General features: G+C 35.2%; 3 protein-coding genes across 5 annotated transcripts; all 3 read right to left on the bottom strand.

Annotated features, from left to right (window-relative positions):
• Positions 1 to 305: 305 nt before the first annotated feature.
• Positions 306 to 13,983, bottom strand: LOC117914599 (kinesin-like protein KIN-12C). Of its 3 annotated transcripts, none has more exons than XM_034829988.1 (34): positions 13,192 to 13,983; positions 12,678 to 12,833; positions 12,508 to 12,591; positions 12,308 to 12,427; positions 12,086 to 12,199; positions 11,899 to 11,991; positions 11,658 to 11,818; positions 11,493 to 11,567; positions 10,924 to 11,011; positions 10,771 to 10,829; positions 10,607 to 10,670; positions 10,464 to 10,529; positions 10,213 to 10,377; positions 10,014 to 10,121; positions 9,608 to 9,843; positions 9,455 to 9,524; positions 9,325 to 9,378; positions 9,175 to 9,233; positions 8,973 to 9,039; positions 8,817 to 8,876; positions 6,136 to 8,223; positions 4,678 to 5,994; positions 4,471 to 4,578; positions 3,735 to 3,883; positions 3,220 to 3,307; positions 3,013 to 3,087; positions 2,626 to 2,865; positions 2,297 to 2,395; positions 2,128 to 2,202; positions 1,979 to 2,037; positions 1,120 to 1,231; positions 911 to 1,021; positions 680 to 819; positions 306 to 598 (listed from the first exon to the last, which is right to left on the bottom strand). In XM_034829988.1, exons 1-34 carry the CDS (start codon positions 13,759 to 13,761, stop codon positions 577 to 579), a joined length of 7,152 nt encoding a protein of 2,383 aa, XP_034685879.1. In that variant the 5' UTR covers positions 13,762 to 13,983; the 3' UTR covers positions 306 to 576. The 3 variants fall into 3 exon arrangements, with proteins under 3 accessions (XP_034685879.1, XP_034685880.1, XP_034685881.1); XM_034829989.1 differs by having other exon boundaries at positions 10,014 to 10,118; XM_034829990.1 differs by lacking the exon at positions 10,213 to 10,377.
• A 4,295-nt stretch (positions 13,984 to 18,278) lies between these two features.
• Positions 18,279 to 19,479, bottom strand: LOC117914995. Its single transcript, XM_034830535.1, has 2 exons — positions 18,658 to 19,479; positions 18,279 to 18,557 (listed from the first exon to the last, which is right to left on the bottom strand). The coding sequence occupies exons 1-2, from the start codon at positions 19,433 to 19,435 to the stop codon at positions 18,454 to 18,456; spliced, it is 882 nt and encodes a 293-aa protein (XP_034686426.1). The 5' UTR covers positions 19,436 to 19,479; the 3' UTR covers positions 18,279 to 18,453.
• A 933-nt stretch (positions 19,480 to 20,412) lies between these two features.
• On the bottom strand, positions 20,413 to 21,549 carry LOC117915014 (1-Cys peroxiredoxin). The gene is made up of 4 exons (XM_034830556.1): positions 21,399 to 21,549; positions 21,159 to 21,307; positions 20,913 to 21,059; positions 20,413 to 20,828 (listed from the first exon to the last, which is right to left on the bottom strand). The coding sequence occupies exons 1-4, from the start codon at positions 21,514 to 21,516 to the stop codon at positions 20,583 to 20,585; spliced, it is 660 nt and encodes a 219-aa protein (XP_034686447.1). The 5' UTR covers positions 21,517 to 21,549; the 3' UTR covers positions 20,413 to 20,582.
• Between the last annotated feature and the right edge of the window lie 758 nt (positions 21,550 to 22,307).

The raw sequence follows: 22,307 nt of genomic DNA, 5'->3' as shown, positions 1-22,307 counted from the left end.
AGAAATTATTATTGATGGGGCAGTTCATCCATGTTTGATTTTCAGAACGTTTTTAAAAGCCCTTCTAAATAGGTTACTAGGTTACTATGGGTATCCTTTTACGTATGAGGCGGGGCTGGCAACTCTGCCCCTAGAGTTAGGGGCATGGGGCGCGGACGCCAATGTGCCATCAAAACCATTAGAGTTAACCCAGACTTAAAAATTGGAGGTTAGTGCCTTGACTTACTTCCAAGTTCCAAGTTCATAAACGGTGACTTCACGGTTTGCAATGGGGCTACACACATCAATTTCCTCTGCAAAAAAACTGGACAAATAAACTGATTTACATAAAATTAACTCCCCACACAGGCCAGCTTACAAAAATGCATTAGGCTTAGAATTCACAACAAACAATGTAAAATAATTACACTGATTAATTACACACGCAAACCACCCTGAAAAAAGAATGGAAGAATAAGAAAAAGCTACAGCAAAAACTATCGCAAACCCTGATAGCGTGGTGCATGGCGAATTTTGTGCCTCAAGCAACATGTGGACCTAGATAAGCTGCTTTAGAACAAGGACTCCCGAGCCATTTTAAATTGGCCCCTTCTGCTTCCTGTTGCCGGATTAAAAATTAGAATTAGAAAGGAGACAGTTTTGCTTGTGTCATGTAGCTTTTCTGAGCTAAACCACTTACCTATATTTTGTGTAAGAGCTATGCTCATCTGTTCTTCTGCGATACTGAGCAAGTTCATCATTCACACGAGAAAGAAGTTTCTCGGAGTTTGCTAGCCTTTTGGTGATACCAGCATCACCCAGCCTCAACGAGCCGCTCTCCTGTTGGACCATGCAGAAACCCCCTTTACACAATTAAGAAAAAATAGACAAGTTTTGCAGAAAAGAAAAGAAAATGTTGGGAGAATCCTGCCTTTATCTTCATTGATTGTGGAATTTGCTGTTGGGAGTTTTGAGTTCCAAAAAGCTTTTTCACCATCTCGTCCAGTTCTATGATCTTCCTCTTTAGATTGGTCTTGTCCATCTATAACACAAATAGGTAACTCCAAACTAGAAAAAGAAAAGAATTTCTTGGAAGGCAAAAATATGGAAATGTAACATTCTACAAAAAGAATTCCACACCTTTAACATTTCGTTCTGTGCAGTGAGCAAGTGATCTCGTTCTTGAAGTTGCTCAACCGTCATCTGGGCAGCAAATATATCTGCTTTCTTGCTATTTATTTCCAATATGCAACTACAAACACAAGAATTCCATTTGAAATAGTGACCTCACAGACTTCAGAGGGCAAATTCTTTCTAGTGTCAGTCTAGTTAATAAAATTCTACTTCAATTAAAAGGGAAGTCTGAGAAGTACTTTTATTCAAAAACTTATGACTAAGAAAAGTATAATATGAAAATTAGAAAAATATTACTTCTTATATAAGCTCTTTTTTATTTTTTTTTAATGCAAGAAGGTTTTTTCATATTGAATAAAACTTTTAACTTCGGCTTCAACTTCGGACTAAAACCAAGAAACCAAAAAAGAGGAAGCTATCCCAGACGTAGGCCTGAGTACCCTTCCATGACCAGCTTATACTTATGTAAGCTAGACATGATTCCGAGTGATTCCATGGATTCATCTGTTAGCTTACTCTGATGTTTGACTTATTTCCTTAATGGTCATCCAATTTAACTATTAGAAAATACGATCTAGAAGACTGAGCTGGGCAAAAAGGTTCGGAGAGGCATGCCATTGCCAGTCAGTCTTTATGACCAACGTATCTTTTGATCTGTTCGGCCATTGTAATGGTAACTTTTGAATATGTAGCTAGACTCACAATAGTTCTTTCATTTTGTTTATGGTGATTTCTTGTTATATCTCAACATTTTAGGGGAACCTGCATCTGATTCTGAAGGTGGTGGGTATAAGAACAGCAATTTCATGGGGGGGAAATAAATTGAATTCAGTTTCAGAATGCGGAGTAGGGAGAGGGGGCTCACCTCTCTCTTTCCTCTATTAGATCATCAATCTGCTTCTTTAGGTTCCGTATTTCTTGCTCCTAATTCATCCAAAACAAAATAAAAATTATGTTTCAGGACTATAATCAAACCCAATTAAAGTGTAGACTAAGAACTTTTGTGATCACAACCTTTGCAACAGACTCTTCTGTTTGTTGCTGAGCCTCTTCCAATAACTTTAGAACTTGGTGCTGGTCTATCAAATCCTACAACATAGCCAACAAGAAAGAAACATGCACATAAATGAGAAAAAACTTTTCTGAAGTTTCATCTGCCTCGAGATGATAATCTGAAACTTACTGCATAGTTAGTCATGTCCAGCTTCACACCAAGTAAATCTCGAATGACATCATGTGTCATGCTATCTGCTGCTGCCAGTCTAGTATTCAGCATGCAAACCTAGGCCAACACGGATTGAGTCAAAATATTATGTTATCTTAGCATAATATGCGCCTTAGAGAGTGAGGCGATGGTTTTATATGCAGGAAGAACATAAGAAAAAATGTGATTCTGCTTTTAGGATAAAAGATAAAGAGATAGATTCTTAAAAGGGAAAAGAAATCCTCATCATTGCCAATAGCTGACCTGCAAATCCAGGAATAGCAATCATGTGAGACTAGGTAGTTTACCTCTTTCTGCCTATTTGCTGCCAATTCCTCTAGTTCTTCTATACGAAGCCTAGCCATTGACAGTTCCTGATCCTTCTCCATGTTCATTTGCTGAACCAAACCTGCGATACACCTGAATGGTGAGCTGGAACCCCTTGTCCTCGTTGTGGATTTTTCAGTTTTCTCTTGTACCAGTGCGGCTGATACCGAGTTTGATGAATCTGTTTTCACTTCATGAACCATGGCCTCCAAAGTTTTGTACTGTGCAAATGGCATGATCAGTTATTGTACACTAAGATATACATGTAAAGGCATATTACTTAAACAATTCTCAAAAAAAGTTCTGATGCAAACATATACTGGAAAACATAATCAGACTAATGGTATCCAGCATTTATGATATTGTACCTTTTGTTGGTACTGTGATGCCTGGGCTTCAGCATGCAATACAAGTTCGGAGATGTAATCTTTGTATTGTTTGATCTGCAGGATATGAATGGCAATTCATTATTAGAACAGAGGGAAAGAGGATGATATCAGTAATATAGGACAATCAGTACAATAAGAAATTTGTTTTAGTAAAGAGTAAAAGACACAAACAACACATGGATGCACCTCTTTATCCCGTTCTGCTCTCTCCTCTTCCAGAATTCTTATCCGGGTATGAGCCTCATTAAGTTCCCGTGATATGTTATACAGTTGCCTGCATCAGAATCATTGCTTTGAATCCAAAAAAAATATCGAAAGTAGACACATATGATACCGGATTCTCAACTTCATCCAACTTACCTATCTTGACACTATATGACCAGGATGTGGATGTTTGTATAAGATCGTTATCAGATATTCCCATTTTTCTTTGGATGCTCATTATTTTGATTTTTTTTTTCCTCTTCTAAAAATAAGGATAAAAGAGAAAAGAAAGAGAATATTGTTTTTCTTAGAGAGCATGTTAATTATTTACTTCTAGTTGACCTTGAATTGCTTCTCGTTGTTATGTCATATCCAATGCCACTGTCCTAAGATTTGAGATGTGAAGGATAAGACACAGACAAACAGCCATACCCAAACCCATGTAACATAGGCAGACACCAAGAATATGGATGAAGAAAGCAAGCAGCAGTCCTGACCTTGATAATTGATCTTCAGTTTGTTCAACATTTGTGTTTTCGGTGAAGGATTCAACTGTCAACATTCTGTGTCTTAAAGCTTGGAGTTCCAGTTCCAAGGAATTTCTTATCAATCTATGTCTCTCCACCTCTTCATCCATTTCACATACCTAATAGAGAAAACATGTAATTTGAGTTTTGAATACTCTTTAGGACTGGAAAGCAGTAGCCAAAATAGCAAGCAAAAAACACAACCAGGGACTTACATGGCAGACAACTCATACTAGGGCATTTTGCATGCTATACCTCTAAAAACTTATAGCTATAAAAACCAGTTTCTGAAAATAGGTCATCTAAACAGTTCTTTATTGTTTTTAAGGAATAAAATTCCATTTGAAAACTCAATTTTAAAGACAGTTTTCTCGACTGATTTGTGCACTTGAGCACAGATGTTCCTGAGCCATTCTCCATGCTTCCAATTGTTTCTCATAAAACTCCACAAAAAATTCCAAAAAAAAAAAAAAATCAAATTTATTCTTAAAAATCATTGCCTTCTCAAAACAGGCTTTCAAAAAACCGTTTTCAGTCTAAAATTTATGAAACATGCCTTTTTTTTAAGTTGCAAAAGTATTTTCTATTTCTTGTGTAAAAAATAAAAAAAAATAAGAAAAAGGTCAGAAGTGGCCCTTACCTTGTCATTAATGATATGCAAAGTTGCAAATTATAGATATAAAGAAGAAATGCAGTAGGAACTAACCTTTTTCTCCAGTACATTTATTGTACACTCGAGCTCCTCCACAGAATGTTCTAAAATCTTAACCTCCTCTTCCTTCTGTTCTGCATATATTTTACTTGCCTCCGATTCCTAAAAAAATTAATCCAAGCTCAATATCAAACAAACCCAGCAAATGCGCGCAATCTTATCTTTGAGTTCACAAAAAGAAAATCCATCTTAAATACATACCTGGCGTGCTTCAACAGCAATAGCTTCATTTTCATCTGCTAATGCATAAGCCATCTCAAGCTTGTCTTTCAGAGAACAGACTTCTTCATGGAGTCCATCTCTCTCATCAGTGACCCTGCTTAATTTATCTTCAATGTCCTCAACCGAGGACATCAATTTTTTCTCCACTGAAGAAGTCAAACGAAGAATTTCCTTCTCTAAGCCTTTGATGACGTCCTTTTGTTCTTCTAATTGATCTTCTGTCTCAGATTTTTTGATGTAGAGGTCTTTTAATAGCACTCTCAACTCAGCATTTTGGTCTGAGAGATTGTCTAATGATTCTTTGGCTTGCTCAAGGTCTGAAATTGAGATAAACAAGGCATTTTCAGTATCAGCTAGGTGACCCTCAAGCTTTCTATGCTGAACCAATAGGTCATCAAGCTGACTTGTTTTCATCTCTAGTTCACATCGAACTTGGCTTAAAGCGAGAATCAATTTTTCAGTTTCATCCTTTATGTCTTTCTTGTTGGAGGCTGATTCCTGCAACAAGCTAAAATCAAAAAGTAAACCCTTCAATAAAACCTCTTTCCTTTCCAATTCTTTCTTGAGAGACAAATTCTCATATATCAGGTTCTCACTGGTTTGGCCCAACTCTGCTTCCAAGTCTCTGGCTGCTACACTTTGATCACCTTCTTCTATGCCTTCAATACCATTAATCATGCTATTACCCTCATCACTCGAGCAACTCTTCTGCAAATTATTCACCACCAAATTGCATTCTTGCCTTCTGAATCGGAGGAAACCATGATCTGCATTGAGGCCCGGTATTATTCTTTGGAAATCTTCTCCCATATAGCAGTGGTACAGCACATATAAAGCAAATTCTTTCTCCACGATCTCAGAGTAAATATCCTCCAATGATGTTCTTGAGTTGCAAATGCTGTATAGAATTTCCCGTCCTGTAGAAATGATAGCAGTATACAGTTCCCTGAACCTCTCCTCAACATCCTTTTGCATTTGCAGAAAAGACCCTTCAAGGAAAAACATAGAGTCCCCCATCTCTACCAAACTACAGTGGATGTGATCCTGCAGTACTGTATTCTCTCCTTCTTTCAATTGTATCAAGGATTTAAGCTGTTCTACTTCCTTAATCAAGCTTGCTTTCTCCACCAGCCACTCCTCACCCGCTTGCTTCCACATACCAGTCACCTGCTTTGCATTTTCATTTTCTTTAAGCAATGCATTCAACATAAAATCGGCTTCTTTTATGGTTGTGTGTGCCTCCTCAAATTTGGTTAAGAACCTACTAGCATGACTGATTATCTGATCCGCAGCTGCCTGCATGTTGCAAATGTTTCGCGAAAGAAATGTCAGTGATTTTTTTCTCACCAAAGATAAAGTAAAGAAAATGCCATTATTAACTCAGTGGTCTTTTGTTTGGATCCGTTTTTCAAAAAATTTGAAAGTATCCATGCTTACCTCTCTGATACTGCTGCAGCTTGTTTCAGCTTCCTCCATCCGCAACTTGCAAGATGGAAAGACTCGCTTCATCCCTTCCATTTTTATTTCATCAACTGCTTTTCTAAGTACAGTGTCCTGATTGTTATCTGCAGGTGCCAGTGATTCAAGAAAACATGTACCTTCCATGTAAGAGCAATTTCCAATTTCCTTCTCATTGAAAAGTGTGGCTAACTGGACATATAGTTTATTGAAGACATTGAATACCATCTCTAATTCCTTCCTGAGCCACCATATTGTTGCTTCTCTGTGAATTGAGTTCTCCAAGAGCTTGTTCGACTCTTCAGGTGTTTGATTAACAGAGGGAAGTATCTTGCCGCCTTCGAACTTCAGGTTTAAGTTTTGTTCAGTTATCTTACCATCCAATTCATCTTTTGAAGCATCACTTGAATGATAATTGCTTGAAGTATAACAATCAGGACTCCATCCACCTGCTTCTATCAAATCTAGACCCGCTATTGAGCAGCCATGCACATTTAAGGTTGTGCTAATGCAATCTTTAATGCTATCCAGTCTGCCATTTGTTTCATCGAGTTCATCTCTTATTTGATGCAGCATGAGATACTGGTTTGGAAGCTGCGGAATATGTGCTTCTGACTCTACTGTATGAACCTGAAAATTTTTACAATCCTCTTTTAATTCCAGGAAATTTTTCCTCATCTCATCAATATCTTTCATCAAGTCCTGAACCAACTCCCTATATAAAGAAGACGCTTCAAGAATATCGGTTTGGAGGGCTGTTAAATACAGTTCTGTATCTGAATAAGTAGCATTAATAACATTCTCTGACTCCAGAACTCCTAGTCTTGCCACTTGAACTTGAACCTCCATATCTTCCCATGCCAAAGAATCTGCTTCAGTCTTCGCCTCAGAGGTCTGGTGGCTACGCATTGTGGGGGAAATAGCCGATTCTGACATGTCCATATCTCTCTCAATGTTGCTTCTGAGAGCAATGTGCTGATGATCAGAGAGTTTTTTCACCACTAGGAATGCAGCATTAGCCCGGTTTTCAGCTTCAGTAATCTGAACCTCCTTTTTCTTCAGTTTACTCTCTAGGATTTTAACCATGTTGATCTTCTCATCCAACAGTTTACTTGACTGAATTGCCTCTTTACCACTTTCATCATTATTTACCCTTTGAATTTCAGTTAAAGCAATTGTTGCTCCCTTCAAGGAACTCAACTTCAGCTCCATTTCTCCTGCCATCTTTTGAGCATCTTCTAAGCTTTTTTGTAGTAATAAAATTGTTTCTTCCTTCTCAATGCAAACTTTGGCAGCCTTCTCAACATGTTCACTAATCCAAACATTAACTTGAGGAAATGAAGAGGCAATACTTTCTATCTGGCCAGAGGCATCTTTGAGAGATTTAGAACCATCTACAAGGAAGTTCGTTAGTTCCAAGGTTGCCCTTTCCCACTCCCCACATAATGTCCTTAATTCATTTTCTTTAGCATCCAGGCTGTTTCTGAGTCCCAGGTTTTCTTCAGTCATGCTACATAATTTCTCATGAAGTTCTAACTGAAGAGCAGTGACCTCTTCCTGTAAATGAAGAATTGTTCTAGTTGTTTCCGTCTCAACCTGCTCACGCACTAATTCAACTTGCTGCTCATGACATAGCTGTGATGCCCAATCCTCTTGATACTGGTTGTTCTTTAGTTTTACATTCTCAAGGTCCTTAGTCATCCTGTCCAACTTGACTTGCAAATTGTTCATCAAGTCCATGTTCTGAATTTCTGAATCACTTGTTTCCAAACAGGGAACTTCAAGTTTAACAGATTCCTCTACCTTGGCCTTGTTGCTTAACATTTCCATGCACCTTCTATTCTCCTCCTGCATAAATTGAAGTTCTTCAATTAGCCGCAGCTGCTCAGACTCCATGGCTTCAATCAACATTCTTGCATCCCTCAGCTCTTTTTCAATGTCAGGATGCTGCATAACTAAAGCATCATCCACCTTCTGGGTGTTTTTCTTTTGCAGTACTTCATCTTCTACCTGATCATATGATGCCACTTCCTCCCCTGAATCACTTCTGACTGATATGGTTTCAACCTATAAAAATGACAATTCATGAACAGATTCAAAAGAAAAGAATTGATCCATATATCCATAAGGATTATGACATCTAATGTCAGTATTTCTATTTAATGCGTCCAGAACTACTTGCTTTCTAGCTTGTGACATTTTTAATAAGCAATGCAATAGACAAGCTGATTGTTCCTCATAAAAACATTTAGTCAACATGATCATGTGGTGTTCAGGATTTTTTATACAGCTTATTAAAAAACATAATAAAGGTGATTATCGCATTAAAAAAAAGTGCATTTGTGTATACAAACTTGTTTCCTTTGTGCTACAATTTGTTTTTTCCTTTTTATATTTTAAAAAATACAGGACACTTTCATAATATAAAAATTATAAACTAACTGCAAATCTGTTGCCTAAAGAGTAACTAAGCAACTTGATACTGTAAAATAGCTTACAGCATGTAAAACAGCTTTTGTTTATGCATGTAGCAAATTCAATAGTATATGCAATAGCAAAGTACAACAAATCACAGCCAAAGAATATCAATGTTTGCATGATATAAGCATTGGTAGCTATGTTGGATATCAGGCATGCAAACAATAACTATATTTCCGCACCAGTGAGTATTTATCTGCTTGTTTAAAGTCTTCAGGATCCTTGGATAAGGAAACTGTAACCTGCAAGAGATGCAAACAAAAATGTAAGACACCAAGAACTACAAGTTAAACCATGTTATTAACCATTTATTTCAATATTTTATGAGCCATCCTTACAGAATCAGACGCAGATTGGCTACAGGTCAAATATTTTCTCAGCTCTGCGTGTAATTCATCAACTTCCCTGCAGGCACAAACCACAAAGAAATCTAGTCATCAAAATGGAACTGATTACAGAGCCAAATGACAAGTGCAGTCAATGCGTTGTTACAGGAACTCGCATAAACATGCGTTAGAGTAGATTGACAAAAACAAATACCTAATGAGTTTGGAATTCATCTTTTTGCAATCTTCCAACTCCATGACAGTATCCATATCCTGCACTCTTGGGAAGTGTACAGATTATAGAGGGAAATAATTTAAAAGCATAATAAGTGACATAGAATTAACAAAACATCACAATCCCAACCTGATTTTCTTTTGCTGAAGCAAAGTTCAGCTGTCCTTCAAGTGTTTCCAGAAGCTGCAAATCAAATATGTTTCAGAATGCTGTTATAGGGTTGATGAAAGTGTTTCAATATTGTAACAACTCCACAGACCTGATCACGCAATCCTGAAACTTCAGCCAGCAATGCGTCTCGTTCTCCTTGTTCATAGAAATTCTGAAACCTGACAAGAACATATGTGGAACAAGACTTCAGCAACAAGACAGAAAGAATCCATCAAAAGCATTAGAAAGTCCATGTAGTTACAATCTGAGCTGCTCAAGAAGTCTAATATTCTCCAAAGCAAATCGGGTTAATTCTGGGTTTCTTTCAATTCTTGATTGAAGCAGCTGAACTTCTTCCAACAATGCGTTATTTTCCTCCATAAGATACTTGTCAGCAGACATTGAGCCATCTGAAAGCAATTCAAGCCGTTTAATCTTCTCCTCACGGAACCTTAGCATCATCTTAGTGCGCTGAACGTCCTCTTCCCTTTGATGAGCCTGAAAAGAAACCAGAAGTATAATTTAATCTAACAACATGTCCTTGCTTGTGCTATTGAGTTTTTGACAAACCTCAAAAGTATTCTCTGATCATTGACCCTAATGTTCATTGGACATTTCTAAGAAAAAGTTAAACAAAATTTTAAACAGTTAATTATAACCAAACATACCAAGCGATTCATGCATTCGATTTCAGCCTCTAACCTCCGGACTGCATCCTCTGCCAGTTTCTCTCTCCTGAGGGCACCAGCTAAAGCAGCTTCCATGCATTTCATCTTCTACAAATATATATTGTCATTGTTTGTCAATAATTATCTCATACATCTGCAAGGATCGAACAATAATTTCTAACAAGAACATGAAGGCTACCTTATTATTTTGGGCACTTGTGTTATGATTATTGATCATGATCCTCTCTTCTAAAGAATTATATCCTTCAGAAAAATCACCAGATCTAGATTCTCCAAAACTTGTGAGACAACGTGACAAAGGCCTTGAAAGGTTATGATGGTTCATCAGAAAGGACAACTGGCCCTGTTTTATTTTGGTAAATTGACTTAATCCTACTAACTTATAGGTTTCCAATACGAAACTCATAAAATTCTGGAACTAATCCTCACCTTTAACTGTTGTATTTGTCTTTGCAATGCCGTTACATCCCCCGAAGCATCTTCATTCACTTTAGCCTAGAAAAGGTGGGCAAACACTAAGCACTTCATATTTCCACAAAGAAGGAAAATATGTACAAGTTTAAAGTAAGTACATTGTTCTGAATAAGTTTGGCACGCTGGGCAAACTTTAGAGTGCTTAGTGTTTCACTTGCAGAGCTGCAAGGACAATATTAAAAAAGAAAAAAAAGAAGTAAATAAAACAAAACACAAAACATACAAAATTTAGAATTTCCCGACCAAATAAAGGGTAACCGACCAAGTAGATGGGCTGACATTGGCAATAATAGTTGTTTTTGAGTTTCCACCCAGAGAATCCTGCACTTGGAATTGTAGAAAACGTAACCTTTTAGTTATGGAGCTACCTCATTATGTAGAAATGTCTTAAGCTCAAGAGTTTTGGTTATCTGACCTGAAGTAGAAACGTGAGTCTAGAATCTCTGTATGGAACATGTCTATGTTTCCCATGTGCTAAATCCACCAGAGACATTATCACCAGACTAAGTGACAGAGAAACAAAATAATGTGTTAAACCAATGAATGTGCAGAACTCTTACCCAATAGCATACAAGGCCTCCAAGACAAAGTTCAATAATGTGAAGAAGTTTATCAAGCTCTTCTTTTTTGTTCAGATTAATATATCCATAACAGTTATTTGGATTGTAACATTGTTGCATGAATAAAGTCAAATTTTCAAGGACTCATAAGCCACCTGTGGATAAACATTCAAGGTGCATTTGAATGTCGCATGAAAATTAAATGACCCCTAGTCTTTTGCACTGCATCTTAAGCCAAAAATCTAACATTCTATGCCAAAAGTGGTATAATTATGTGTGCAAAATCATGAAGGTAGAACATGTATTTTCCTATGAAGGGTACAAGTTCACTACAAGCACAAGTACAATAAGAGAGAGCAATCTTTTTAAGGTAATACAGTATGTTCAAGCAACCAAACCGAAAAACAGGTATCTGATATATTACCCAAGAGTTGATAAGGATTTGTTTATATTTGCTGCTTCTTTCAAACGATCTCCTTCTGCGCCAGAGCTCTTCTGCCTGAATAAGCAATAAAGTTAATCCATAATTCACAAAAAAAAAAAAAAAAAAAAAAACCCTCAAGTAGAAGATCATGAAATCAATATCTACCTTTCTGAACCAGCTAGATCTACCAAATTTAACCTTGCAAATCTGAAGTGGGTCATGGAATCTTTTTCCCAATGGCTTTCAATATTGCAAGTGAAAACACTGTGGGACCGACTGCTCTCACTGTTCATACAGGTTGCTGCCATTTTTCTGTTTGCAGCACCCTGTTTGGAATAGAACATATTAGCCAGGTTCATATTGCAAAAGAGGGAAAAAGAACACAAAAATTACCATTGAGGCACACCTGTAACAGAAGCTTCACTATATCACCAACAGTTCTCACGTGATATTCCGTCAGGTTTTCAACATATACACCTTTCTTCATATCTTCTCTTAGCTACAACAGGAAAAATAGGTCTATAACTATCATATGGAAAAGAAAAAAGGAACGCCTACCATGAGTCAAATGAAAAAAAAAACACTTGAATTACTTGCAGATTAGTTGATGAAGGCTCCAAGAGATCTGTTATCTGTTCATTGTATATCTCTAAAAAGGAACATTTGCAGCTGTACTTCAGTTTTTCATCCCTCCTGTTCTCCTCTTCCTACACAGGTGTTTCTTAGAGAGGAGATAAGCTAAAGGAAAAAAGTAAAGGGCATGACAAGGTGGAGTAACTCAGTAACAGAACTAGTGAAAATTTCAAGTATCATACCGCTCTAATCCTTGTGAACAAATATTCGAAAATGCGTGGAGTTATCCCACAATCTTCATTGAGCTCTCCGTCCATCTCATATATCTCACCCATCATAGTATATGTTTTCCCACTACCTGTCTGCAGGAAAATATCTGAAACCTCAAAAAACATTACAACCACACAACAAAGAATAGGCCCCAGGCTCACACATTTCATACCTGACCGTAAGCAAACATACAGCTATTATACCCAGATATGCAGTTCTCCACCATGGGCAGTCCAGCAACCGTGAATAGTTTTTCCTACAACAGTTAAGGCAAAGCATGAGTTGAAGACTCCATACAATCATCCACCTTTAGAAAAAAATAATTGGATACTAAAATGGCACCTGTGATATTTTCTCGCATGCTATATGATCAAACGTAAATCTGGTCTCAGGGTGGCCAAGCCACAATATGGTCTGTGAACTCTCCTGCCTCAAGCATCTACCATACCCTTGCGAAGCCCTCTCCACTGAACTTATGGGTCGAATCCGTATCAATACCTAAAACCAGCACTCATTAGTCATCTTTACTAAATGAAATTAAACGCAGCATTCAACCAAAAAACAAGGATGCTTCAGTTTCAGAGTCAAAACTATTGGCTGTTCTAAAACTGGAGAAATGTAAAAGGCAAGAGAGTTTTTGGTATTTCAGAAAACAATTTCATTACTCAAAACGATAATCTCCAAAAGTGATCCGTATTGGCAAAATGCTAGAACATTTCCCCTTTCCTTCAAGAGAAACAAATAATTAGAAAATATTATTTTCCATTTTGGGAAAGAAAATAATTTCCAAAAGCCACAAATAATTTCCTATAAACTGATAACAACAAAACAAACAGCAGCTAAGCACTACACGAACCTGCACATTGTGATCCATCCAAAACGAGGGATCTTCCACAATCTCAAAATGCGGAACTTCGACCAACGGTTCAGACATTGGATTTGAAATCCCTCTAGAAACCCTAGAAGAGCTCCCTCCTTTCCCAACACTGTATGGAGGAGGTCTATGACCACTACAAGCTCCCACTACTCCGCCATTCACAGTCCTTGAAATACTCCTCGCCGGAGTGCTCTGAGCCGAACTTGGCTCTGACTGGGCTTTCCCTCTACCAGAAACCCTAGGAGTCCCACAATTGGAAACATTTCCTATCACTTTGTTCAGCGACAACAAATTCTCCAAAACTTCAACCTTCCTATCCGACGATCGACCTGCCCTAGCAGCTCCAAATCTATCCTTGGAGTCAAAATCCAACTCTTGAAATTGTCTCTGGAATTGCGACGGATCCGGTATAGTGTTCAGAGGCGTCCTCGGAGGAGGAAAATGAATCGAATTCATCGAATTATCGAATTCATTTTCGGTTGATTCAAGTTGTCCGTTCGTCAAAGTGTTTGCAGCTACGAACCGGAGATCGGAGGCGTCTCTGGACATGCTTGAGCTTAGAATCTGAAAAAAGGAGTTGCAATTCTATCAAAAACAGAAATTCAAAACCATAGCTCCGTAGCTCGTTCCATGATCCGTGATTGTGAAGAACTATCTAGGGTTTGGAATCCATCATGTTCGTGATGATGAAGAACATAGGATTCTCAGGAGTGAAAGAGCTGCTTCGAGATTTGAGGAATCCGCGCAAGTGTCAGATAGAGCCAGTTCGTAAGCTAAAGCCCCCATATGGAATAGTAGAAAGATTAACACCCCGCCCATTTTCAAATTCAACTGTTGAATATTTCAGAGATAGCCCTCCAGTTCCCCTAAATACCAATATGACCCCATGATGTATTTCACAATTCATATACAACACATTTTGGAAAATAAGCACAAAAAGATTTCGGCATGTTGGGCAACAACCAATGTTAAGAGTTTGTGTAGCAACCGTTTTCAATAATAATTTTATATTATTCATAACCAAAAAAATAAAAAATATATATATTTGACAATTAAAAACTGTTTTCTATTTTTTATTTTTTTGATCTTAAAAATATAAAATAAAGTGTTTTTAAAAAACACATGTTAATTATTTTATATTATTTTCACTTATTTTCCTATACATGTTTTAAAAAATGATTAAATAAATATATAAATGATTCAAAATAAAACACTATATATAAAAAATATTTTTAAAACATATTAAAAAAATATCTAAAACAAGTTAAAACATCACAAGTTCCCAAATAAAACTTTTGTTCTACAAAACATAAACAACGGTTTTAAAAAAATATATTTTTTATAACCGTTTTAAAAAATAATTATCAAACAAGGCCTCAATAGTTTTTTATAATTTATTTTGAAAATAAATTATTTTTTAAAATAATTTTAAAGCATTTTGGATTTTTTTTTTTTTTAGATAAATTTCCAAAGAAATAAAAAATGGAAATTTTGAGAATCATTGAAAACATATTTAACTAAGGTTTATAAAAATACTTTTTTTCATAATTTATTACTGGGATATATTATTTTCTTAAAACAATTTTAAAGCATTTTTCATTTTTTTATAGAGTTTTTAAAAAACAATCAAAAATTTTGAAAATCTTTCTATTTTATAAAAAAATTGTCAAGGAGCATGACATGCATGTTAAATTCAAATCTTATAAACTTAAACTTAAAAAATTAGTGATTTATTATGGTATCAAAACTTGGTTTAATGAGAAGTCATATATCGGTTTCGTAATTTGTATATTTGTTTTTCCATCCATTAAAGAAAAATATTAAGAAGTATGATATACATATTGAACTTAAATCTCATAAGTTTAAATATTTAAAAAAAATTGGTAGTTTAATAAAAATAAAAAATAAAATAAATTTTTATATTTGAATTCTCAAATAAAATTTTATTTTTAAAATTAATTATATATGTATATTTTTTGGGAAATATTTTTACAAAATTATTATCACTCCCCGTTAGTTAAAGGGTATTTGAGTACTTTAACGTCTCAATTTGGAAAGACTTGTAAAATAATTTGCAAAATAATAAAATAGAATTTCAAGACAGTGGCGACTGGTCCAACGGAAAAGATGAGTTTACCTAAAGGATGGGATTTGAATTCAAACGTTACCCGCTGGGGCCAACAAGATAAGAGAGAATCACTCACATTCAAACGGACAAGCAAGAAAATGAAAGCAGTAATCATAAGCATTAAGCACTAGCTTTAAAAAGATGCGACTGATTTATGAGTGGAGCGGATTGTTAAGTGAGGCTTCGGAAAAAGTACGCGAAACTTTTTAGTTTTTATCGAGAATGATCCCCACCCAGTTTGTACAAATTTACCTTTCTACCATCCTAAGACGACGTTACTATTTCAAACCAACGGTTTTCATTTCCAGTAAATTAGATCAATTGGAAAATGGTTTTTCCTGTAAGTTTATAACCGACTTTCAAATAATTTTATATAAGAAAAATATTAAGTTACGGTTTGAGAATTGTTTTTAAAAATAGTTTTATATTCTCTAAAATAAAAAACATAAAAAATGGGTTTAATAATTATAAATTATTTTTTATTTTTTATTTTTTATTTTTAAGAATATAAAATAGGGGTCTATTTAGAAACTATTTTTCATAATAATTTTTTATTTTTTATAACAAAAAACACATTTAATAATCAAAAACTGTTTTTTGTTTTTTATTTTTAAGAATAGAAAACAGAATGTTTTCGGGTAATATTTTTTAGTTGTTTTCATTTGTTTTTTAAAAATTGTTTTAAAAAATAATTATATAAACATGTTCAATAATTAAAAATAGAATATTAAATATAAAAATTATTTTTAAAATATATTTAAAAATATTAAAAATAGATTAAAATATTTTAAGTTTTAAAATAAACTTTTGTTATGCAAAAATTAAAGAGTATTTTTTAAAAACTATTCTCAAAAAAATATTTTTTATAATTGGTTTTTAAAATAATTACTAAATAAGTCCTAGGTGCTTTTCATATACAATTTGTTTTCACTTATTTTATAAATGTTATTCTAAGAAATAATTATACAAATATATATAAAAAAAATAATTACAAATAAAACATCAGATATAAAAAAATATTTTTAAAACATATTTAAAAATATTAAAAACATGTTAAAAATATTTTAAGTTTCAAAACTTGTTCTATAAAAATAAAATAACAGTTTTCAAAAATTATTTTTTATAATTATTTTTAAAAATAATTACCAAATAATCCTTAAAGCTCTGGGAAATACTTTTTTAAAATGATTTTTAAAAACTATTATCTTATTTGTATAATTATTTTTTTAAAGCAGTTAAAGAAAACAAAGTGTAAACCAATCTTTTTAAAGTTGGACCGATTCAACCGGCGGCCTCTCCCCGTCTAAACCGTCCAGCCGTTGAACTGGACGAATCATCGGAATTCCCTTGAACCAGCCAAAGTTGTTTTGAGTCTTTTGACCAAAATCATAATGGGCCCCCCTCAATTCCGGGCCAATAAGTCTTGCGTCAGCAAAGCCTAGCTACATTTCTGACAAGCTCCAACTAGGGACTATGCAACAAACTTAGTAAATATTTCAATAAAATAAAGTATATAAAATATTAATGTTTTTTTTTCAAATTTTTATCCATTAAGACTATTAAACAAATATAAATATTTACACCTACGGTTATTTTATAATAATTATATAATGATAAGTATGAAAATAATATAATTATTTAAAAAAATTTTAAATAAAAAAAATAGAAATAAAATTAAATATTAAAATTTTCTTTTCATCTTAAATATAAATTCATAGTTAAACTTTTTTATATAGAAGTTATTATATTTAATATAAAATTGCTATTGTTTTTTTTAAATGAAAATGAAAATATAAAGCACTAAATAAGTAATTAATAAATTTTATGTTTTAAAACTTTTATTAAAAATATAAATGTTTTCAAAACAATTCTCGAATTGTTTTTTAAATAAAAGGTTATTTGAAAATCTAAAATATTAATATATTTTTAAAATAAATTTTATTTTATTTTAAATTATTTATCGCATTTATACCATTATTTTTAAAAACAGTTATAAAAAAATAACTAAAATATATTATTTAATTTACAATGATTTATACTTTTCAATAAAATAAAACTTATTTAACAAATAATTGCTAAACGAAACCATAGTATTCATTTGGATATACTTTTGTTATTTTTTCAAAAACACAAAATAATAATTTGTATAATAAATTTTTAAAAACCAAGTTAAAGAGTATCTAAAAGACATAAAGTTTTAAATTTTTTTAAATTAATCTTTAAAAATATAGATTTTATGGGAGTTTGGTAAATCAACTTAATAACTTAATTCATGTCATTAAACAAATTAAATATATTTAAAATTTAAATAATTTTAAATAATAAATAAAAATAATTAACTTATTATTAATTCTACATCTTCATATTATATTTTTATTTTCATTTATTATAATTACCTTAACGTTCTATTTTTTTACTTTACAACCTTCATTTATTTCTCGACCCGTTTGTCCTAGTTATGATTTATGAAGATAAATATATCGATTTGATAATTTATAATAAAATTTAAATTAATTTTATCAAACAAACTTAATACTTAAAATAAGAATTAAGTAATAAGTTTTAAGTCAACAACCAAATTTAAGTTATTAAGTATTAAGTTTTACCAAATATTATTTAGCATATAATTATTATTATTATTTTAATTATAATTTTTATATAAAACTTGTTAATACTTTTTTTTTTTAAGAAAAAAAAAACAACTGTTTAAGCTTAGGTTAGAACATGTAAGACATGGCTTCAATAAATTATTAAAAAAAAAGTGTGTAGCAAACTCCCAGAGTTATGATATATCGTACTGGGGTCCAATTTGGCCACATAGAGTCGACATAACTCAATTCAACTCACTTATTGAGATAGAATAGACTTGGATACTAAAAGAAAAACATCACAAACTAATTCAATCCAATCTAATTTAACATCACTCAATCCGAAAAAATAAATAAATAAAATTGTGAGTTGTATTTAGATAATTAGAATCTAGACATAGCGTTCTTTGATTTAAGTTGGGTTTGGATTGACCGCAAACCCGACCCGATGTAAGCAAAGCAATGGAAACACTTTTTTCATTCCTAAAAAGCCTCAAATGTGATTATATCACAAAATTGCCATCATCACAAAACCACACCCAGTACTGCAGCCAAGACCCAAAGCAAAACTCGGAACGATCTCTTCAATGGACTCTGGCTTCCTTCCGTACTGGCGAGACTGCCTCCAGCTGAAACACGGATTTAACAGAAATCAACACACAATTCTCAGTAATCCAAATTCACATGATCAAACACATGTATTATATATACATTGACTTTATCTCTTACCACATTCTCTCGTAGAGTTCGTGGAGCTCGAGCAAATGCACAGCGTTCCTTCAGTCTGTGTGTCGAACCCACAAGTCCCTCCAGACCTTGTGCAGCGTTCGCACCCAGTGTCTGGAATGGCATACGAAAGTTTAATCCCATACGACCAGTCCAATGGTCCAATACCCTTCAACCCATCGGTGTCATACACAGAAGTGTAATGAGAACAGTCCAGTATATTCATGCTCATGTACTTCACAGTATCGTAGCCCGTGAAGCAACACGGCGGAGAGCTGTTGGAGAGGAGGTGAAAAAGCTTGAACGAGGTACAGGCGCTGTAGAGCTCATCGCAGGAGTGGCCGGAGAAGTTGAAGCAGAGAGACTTGTAGTGGTTGAGAACAGGCGAGTCGATGGAGCAGTTGAGGAGGACAAAGACGGTATCCGACGCCGGAGGGATCATCGCGGACTGGATATCGGACATGAGGAAGTCGTGGTGGGGTTGGAGAATGGAGCAAGTGGACATGGCTGGGTCGTAGACCACCATTGTCTTCTTGTCATAGTCGATGGACTGGACTTTGTAGTTCCCGGAGGGTGTCAGGAAGAAAAGGTCGGTGCTGCAGTTCAGCATTCCCTTGTACTGCGGTGCTCCGCAGCCCTCGTCGACTCCAAACGGGTACTTCACCGGAATGGTGCCGCAGAAGCTGCGGCAGGGGAGGGAAACAGCGGGAAGTAGGTTTAGTTGCAGAGTGAAGAGCACGGTAAGCTGGAAGCCGATGAATGGAGTTAATGCAGATTTCATTTTGCCTTTCCCTACTTTGGTTGATCGGCGAAACAATAATAGGTTCAGACTGGTTAGTGGTCACTTAGGCGGAGGCCGAGATTTACGGTGCTTTATGACTGTTGGACAGGCTGGTGGTGGGGTATAGAAAGTTGAAAAAAAAGGTCAAAAGTGGGGAGCGGTGGCTCATTTCGTGGGCAGTCCCCAAATTAAAATTATTGCACCCGGAATTGTACATTGATAATCGCGCTGGTGCAATCCAACCAAGGAAGGTTTTGAATTTTTGGTAAATCCACAGAAATATTAAAAATAATTATTAAAAATATGTCGTATGCCATGTCATATCAGGAACAATTCAATTTAAAATCAGAAAAAATCAACTTATCTTAAATTGGAATTATGGAAATAAGGCATCTGAAATACCCAAGGAAAATTCTGTCCCAACACTTAGATGAAAGACCACCTTAACTCTCGTCTTTAAAAAAATTCAAAAGAAAGAAGCACGTTCTTTCAAAAAGAGAGATTTCTAGGCAATTTTAATCTCTACAAAAACTGTTCTCCCCCCGTTCCCCATTTCACTGGATAAGGTCGGGTCAGTCACATTTTATTGGAACAGATGGGATCTGCCACCTGATCACCCGAACCCAACTCTAACAGGAAGGATATCCTCAAAACATTTGAGCTCTAATTTGAAATTGATCATGTCTCAAAACTCCATCGACTTGGATATAAATAGGACTTGTTTCATATGGAACAAATTAAAATATGTTTAATGTAAATTTGGTGCCTTAATGATGCAAATTTGCTGTATTTCATGCACTCTTTTGAAACCATTTAAGGAAAATAACACTGCATATATGAGAATAAGCACACTCTCCTTTGGTAAGAATCTCAGCCATTTGAATGGTCTTCAAGTCTGAAAGTTCTCAGATGATCCAAATATATACAGATGTTCCGCAAGCCAAAAGAAGAACCCCCATTCCAAGGGACGGCACCGATTAAATTAAGTCATATTATAAATACGCACTTGTATAAGTACATAAGTTTTACACAAGGAGGCATTTCATGGAACATGTGGAGTGAAGGAAAATGAAAAAGGTACTACAACTTCATATAACTAGTAGAAGAGATATATATATATATATATATATATATGGTGGTGGGACGATCAGACTTGGGTGAAGCGAAGGTATTCCTTTTTGGATGGAAGACCACAAGTCTGGAAACCCTGAGGGAACATCTGTTTGGCTTGCTCGTTGGACACGCTTGGCTGTATCAGCACCGGCTCCCCCGGTTTCCAGTTCGCCGGAGTTGCGATCTTGTGCTTCGCCACCTTCTGCAGTGACTCCAGCGCCCTCAGCACTTCATCCATGTTCCGGCCGGTGCTCGCCGGATAAAGAAAGCTCAGCTTAATCTGCACCCACCCAGATGAAGCAATAAGCATTGATCAATGTTTCTGAATAAGAAATGAAGAAAGTTTCAAGCTAGCTGCAGAAACCTTCTTGTCAGGGCCAACGATGTGGAGAGCTCGAGACGGTAGATTGTTTCCAGAGGAGTCTTTTTCATCCGGATCCACCATGTTTAGTTGTTTGATGATCTCTCTCTTTGGATCCGCAGCGATCGGATACGTCACCTTGCTCCCAGGCTGCAAACACAGACAACAAACCGTTCCATCATCGATCGCCATAAAAGCGAAGAAGGAAGAAGACAAACGAAAATCGTAAAAGAAAAAAGTTTTGCTTACAGTGTAGGCCTCAATGTCCTTGATCCACTCCTTGTGGGACTGCACATCGTCACAGGACAATCCCAAGAGCTTCACCTCTCTCCGAGCAAACTCCTCAGTATACGCAGCCATCTTACCGAGCTCCGTAGTGCACACCGGCGTGAAATCGCCTACATGCAAGAAATCCTTATGGCCCAGAAACAAAAACGAAACCGAATGACCTGTAAATTAATGGTGATTGAGAGGAGTGAGAAAACTGACCTGGGTGGGAGAAGATTATGGTCCAGCTATCTCCGATGTAGTCATGGAGCTTGATCCTCCCATGTGTGGTTTCCACTTCCAGGTTTGGTATAGTGTCTCCTAGAGTCAGACCCGGCATTTTTTTCTTGGGAAAATATTAGAAAATACTGGGTTTTGCTGTGGATTTGGGAGATGGAGGTGGAGCAGAGGCGCTTAAAAAGAGCGGGATGAGTGCTGCATGAAGGGAACGTGGCGTATGTCGTGGCTATTGAGATTGGCAGTTGCGTCCACGTGCTTCAAACCTCCTAGTCTTTTTCCACGCGTACTAGCATGAGATTATCTTCTTTTTGACTTCTTTCCCTTCAACTTCCCTGTGAACTTTAAACTGTTGTGGTACATGCAAAATCTTCCAGATTTGATAGTAAGAAGTTTGGGTGAAAAAGATGATTAAAGAATTGAAAAGAAATGTTGGGAAACGAAAGGAAAAAGCAAAAAAAAGGCAAAAAAGAGATATTTGCTGTGAACGATGGTTAAGGAAAGTGTAGTAGAAGACTTGTAATGAAATAAGACACGAAAGAGAGAATCAATCAAATGTGTAGCACAAAAATTACCCCCGTTTTATTTATTTTAAATAAAAATAGGCATAAAATTACAAAATTACCCCCTCTTTTCTTTCATCTAATCATAATTCAAACTTAAGTAATCAAGCTAGGCTCCATGGTTCTTTTTTTTTTTTATCATTAAAACACACATTTATATATGTAACATTTTGCTTCCAATAATGTAAATATTATTGTTTTTGATATAAAGAACTTTTATGACTTATAACGGGAGAAACTTTTTCCCTTGTCCACATATAGAGTTAAAAACTTTTTCTTTTATCCCATTGTAGGATATCATAATCATTATTTCCTTATGTAAATGTAACGT

This window comes from Vitis riparia, chromosome 5, assembly GCF_004353265.1.
Source record: "Vitis riparia cultivar Riparia Gloire de Montpellier isolate 1030 chromosome 5, EGFV_Vit.rip_1.0, whole genome shotgun sequence".
NCBI classification, from domain to species: Eukaryota; Viridiplantae; Streptophyta; class Magnoliopsida; order Vitales; family Vitaceae; genus Vitis; species Vitis riparia.
The sequence above is the reverse complement of the archived record's forward strand: the minus strand, read 5'-3'. Positions and strand labels throughout refer to the sequence as shown.

Excerpts from the sequence above, each read along its gene's own strand:
- LOC117914995 (XM_034830535.1), bottom strand. The coding sequence starts at position 19,435 with ATGAAATCTGCATTAACTCCATTCATCGGCTTCCAGCTTACCGTGCTC. Across the intron at positions 18,558-18,657 it reads GAACTCTACGAGAGAATGTG|CTGGAGGCAGTCTCGCCAGT; the intron begins GTAAGAGATAAA and ends TCCGTGTTTCAG.
- LOC117914599 (XM_034829988.1), bottom strand. The coding sequence starts at position 13,761 with ATGTCCAGAGACGCCTCCGATCTCCGGTTCGTAGCTGCAAACACTTTG. Across the intron at positions 11,819-11,898 it reads TAGTGAAGCTTCTGTTACAG|GGTGCTGCAAACAGAAAAAT; the intron begins GTGTGCCTCAAT and ends TATTCCAAACAG. Across the intron at positions 3,308-3,734 it reads ACTGAAGATCAATTATCAAG|GCAACTGTATAACATATCAC; the intron begins GTCAGGACTGCT and ends ATTCTGATGCAG.
- LOC117915014 (XM_034830556.1), bottom strand. The coding sequence starts at position 21,516 with ATGCCGGGTCTGACTCTAGGAGACACTATACCAAACCTGGAAGTGGAA. Across the intron at positions 21,308-21,398 it reads CATAATCTTCTCCCACCCAG|GCGATTTCACGCCGGTGTGC; the intron begins GTCAGTTTTCTC and ends TCTTGCATGTAG. Across the intron at positions 21,060-21,158 it reads AGGACATTGAGGCCTACACT|CCTGGGAGCAAGGTGACGTA; the intron begins GTAAGCAAAACT and ends CTGTGTTTGCAG.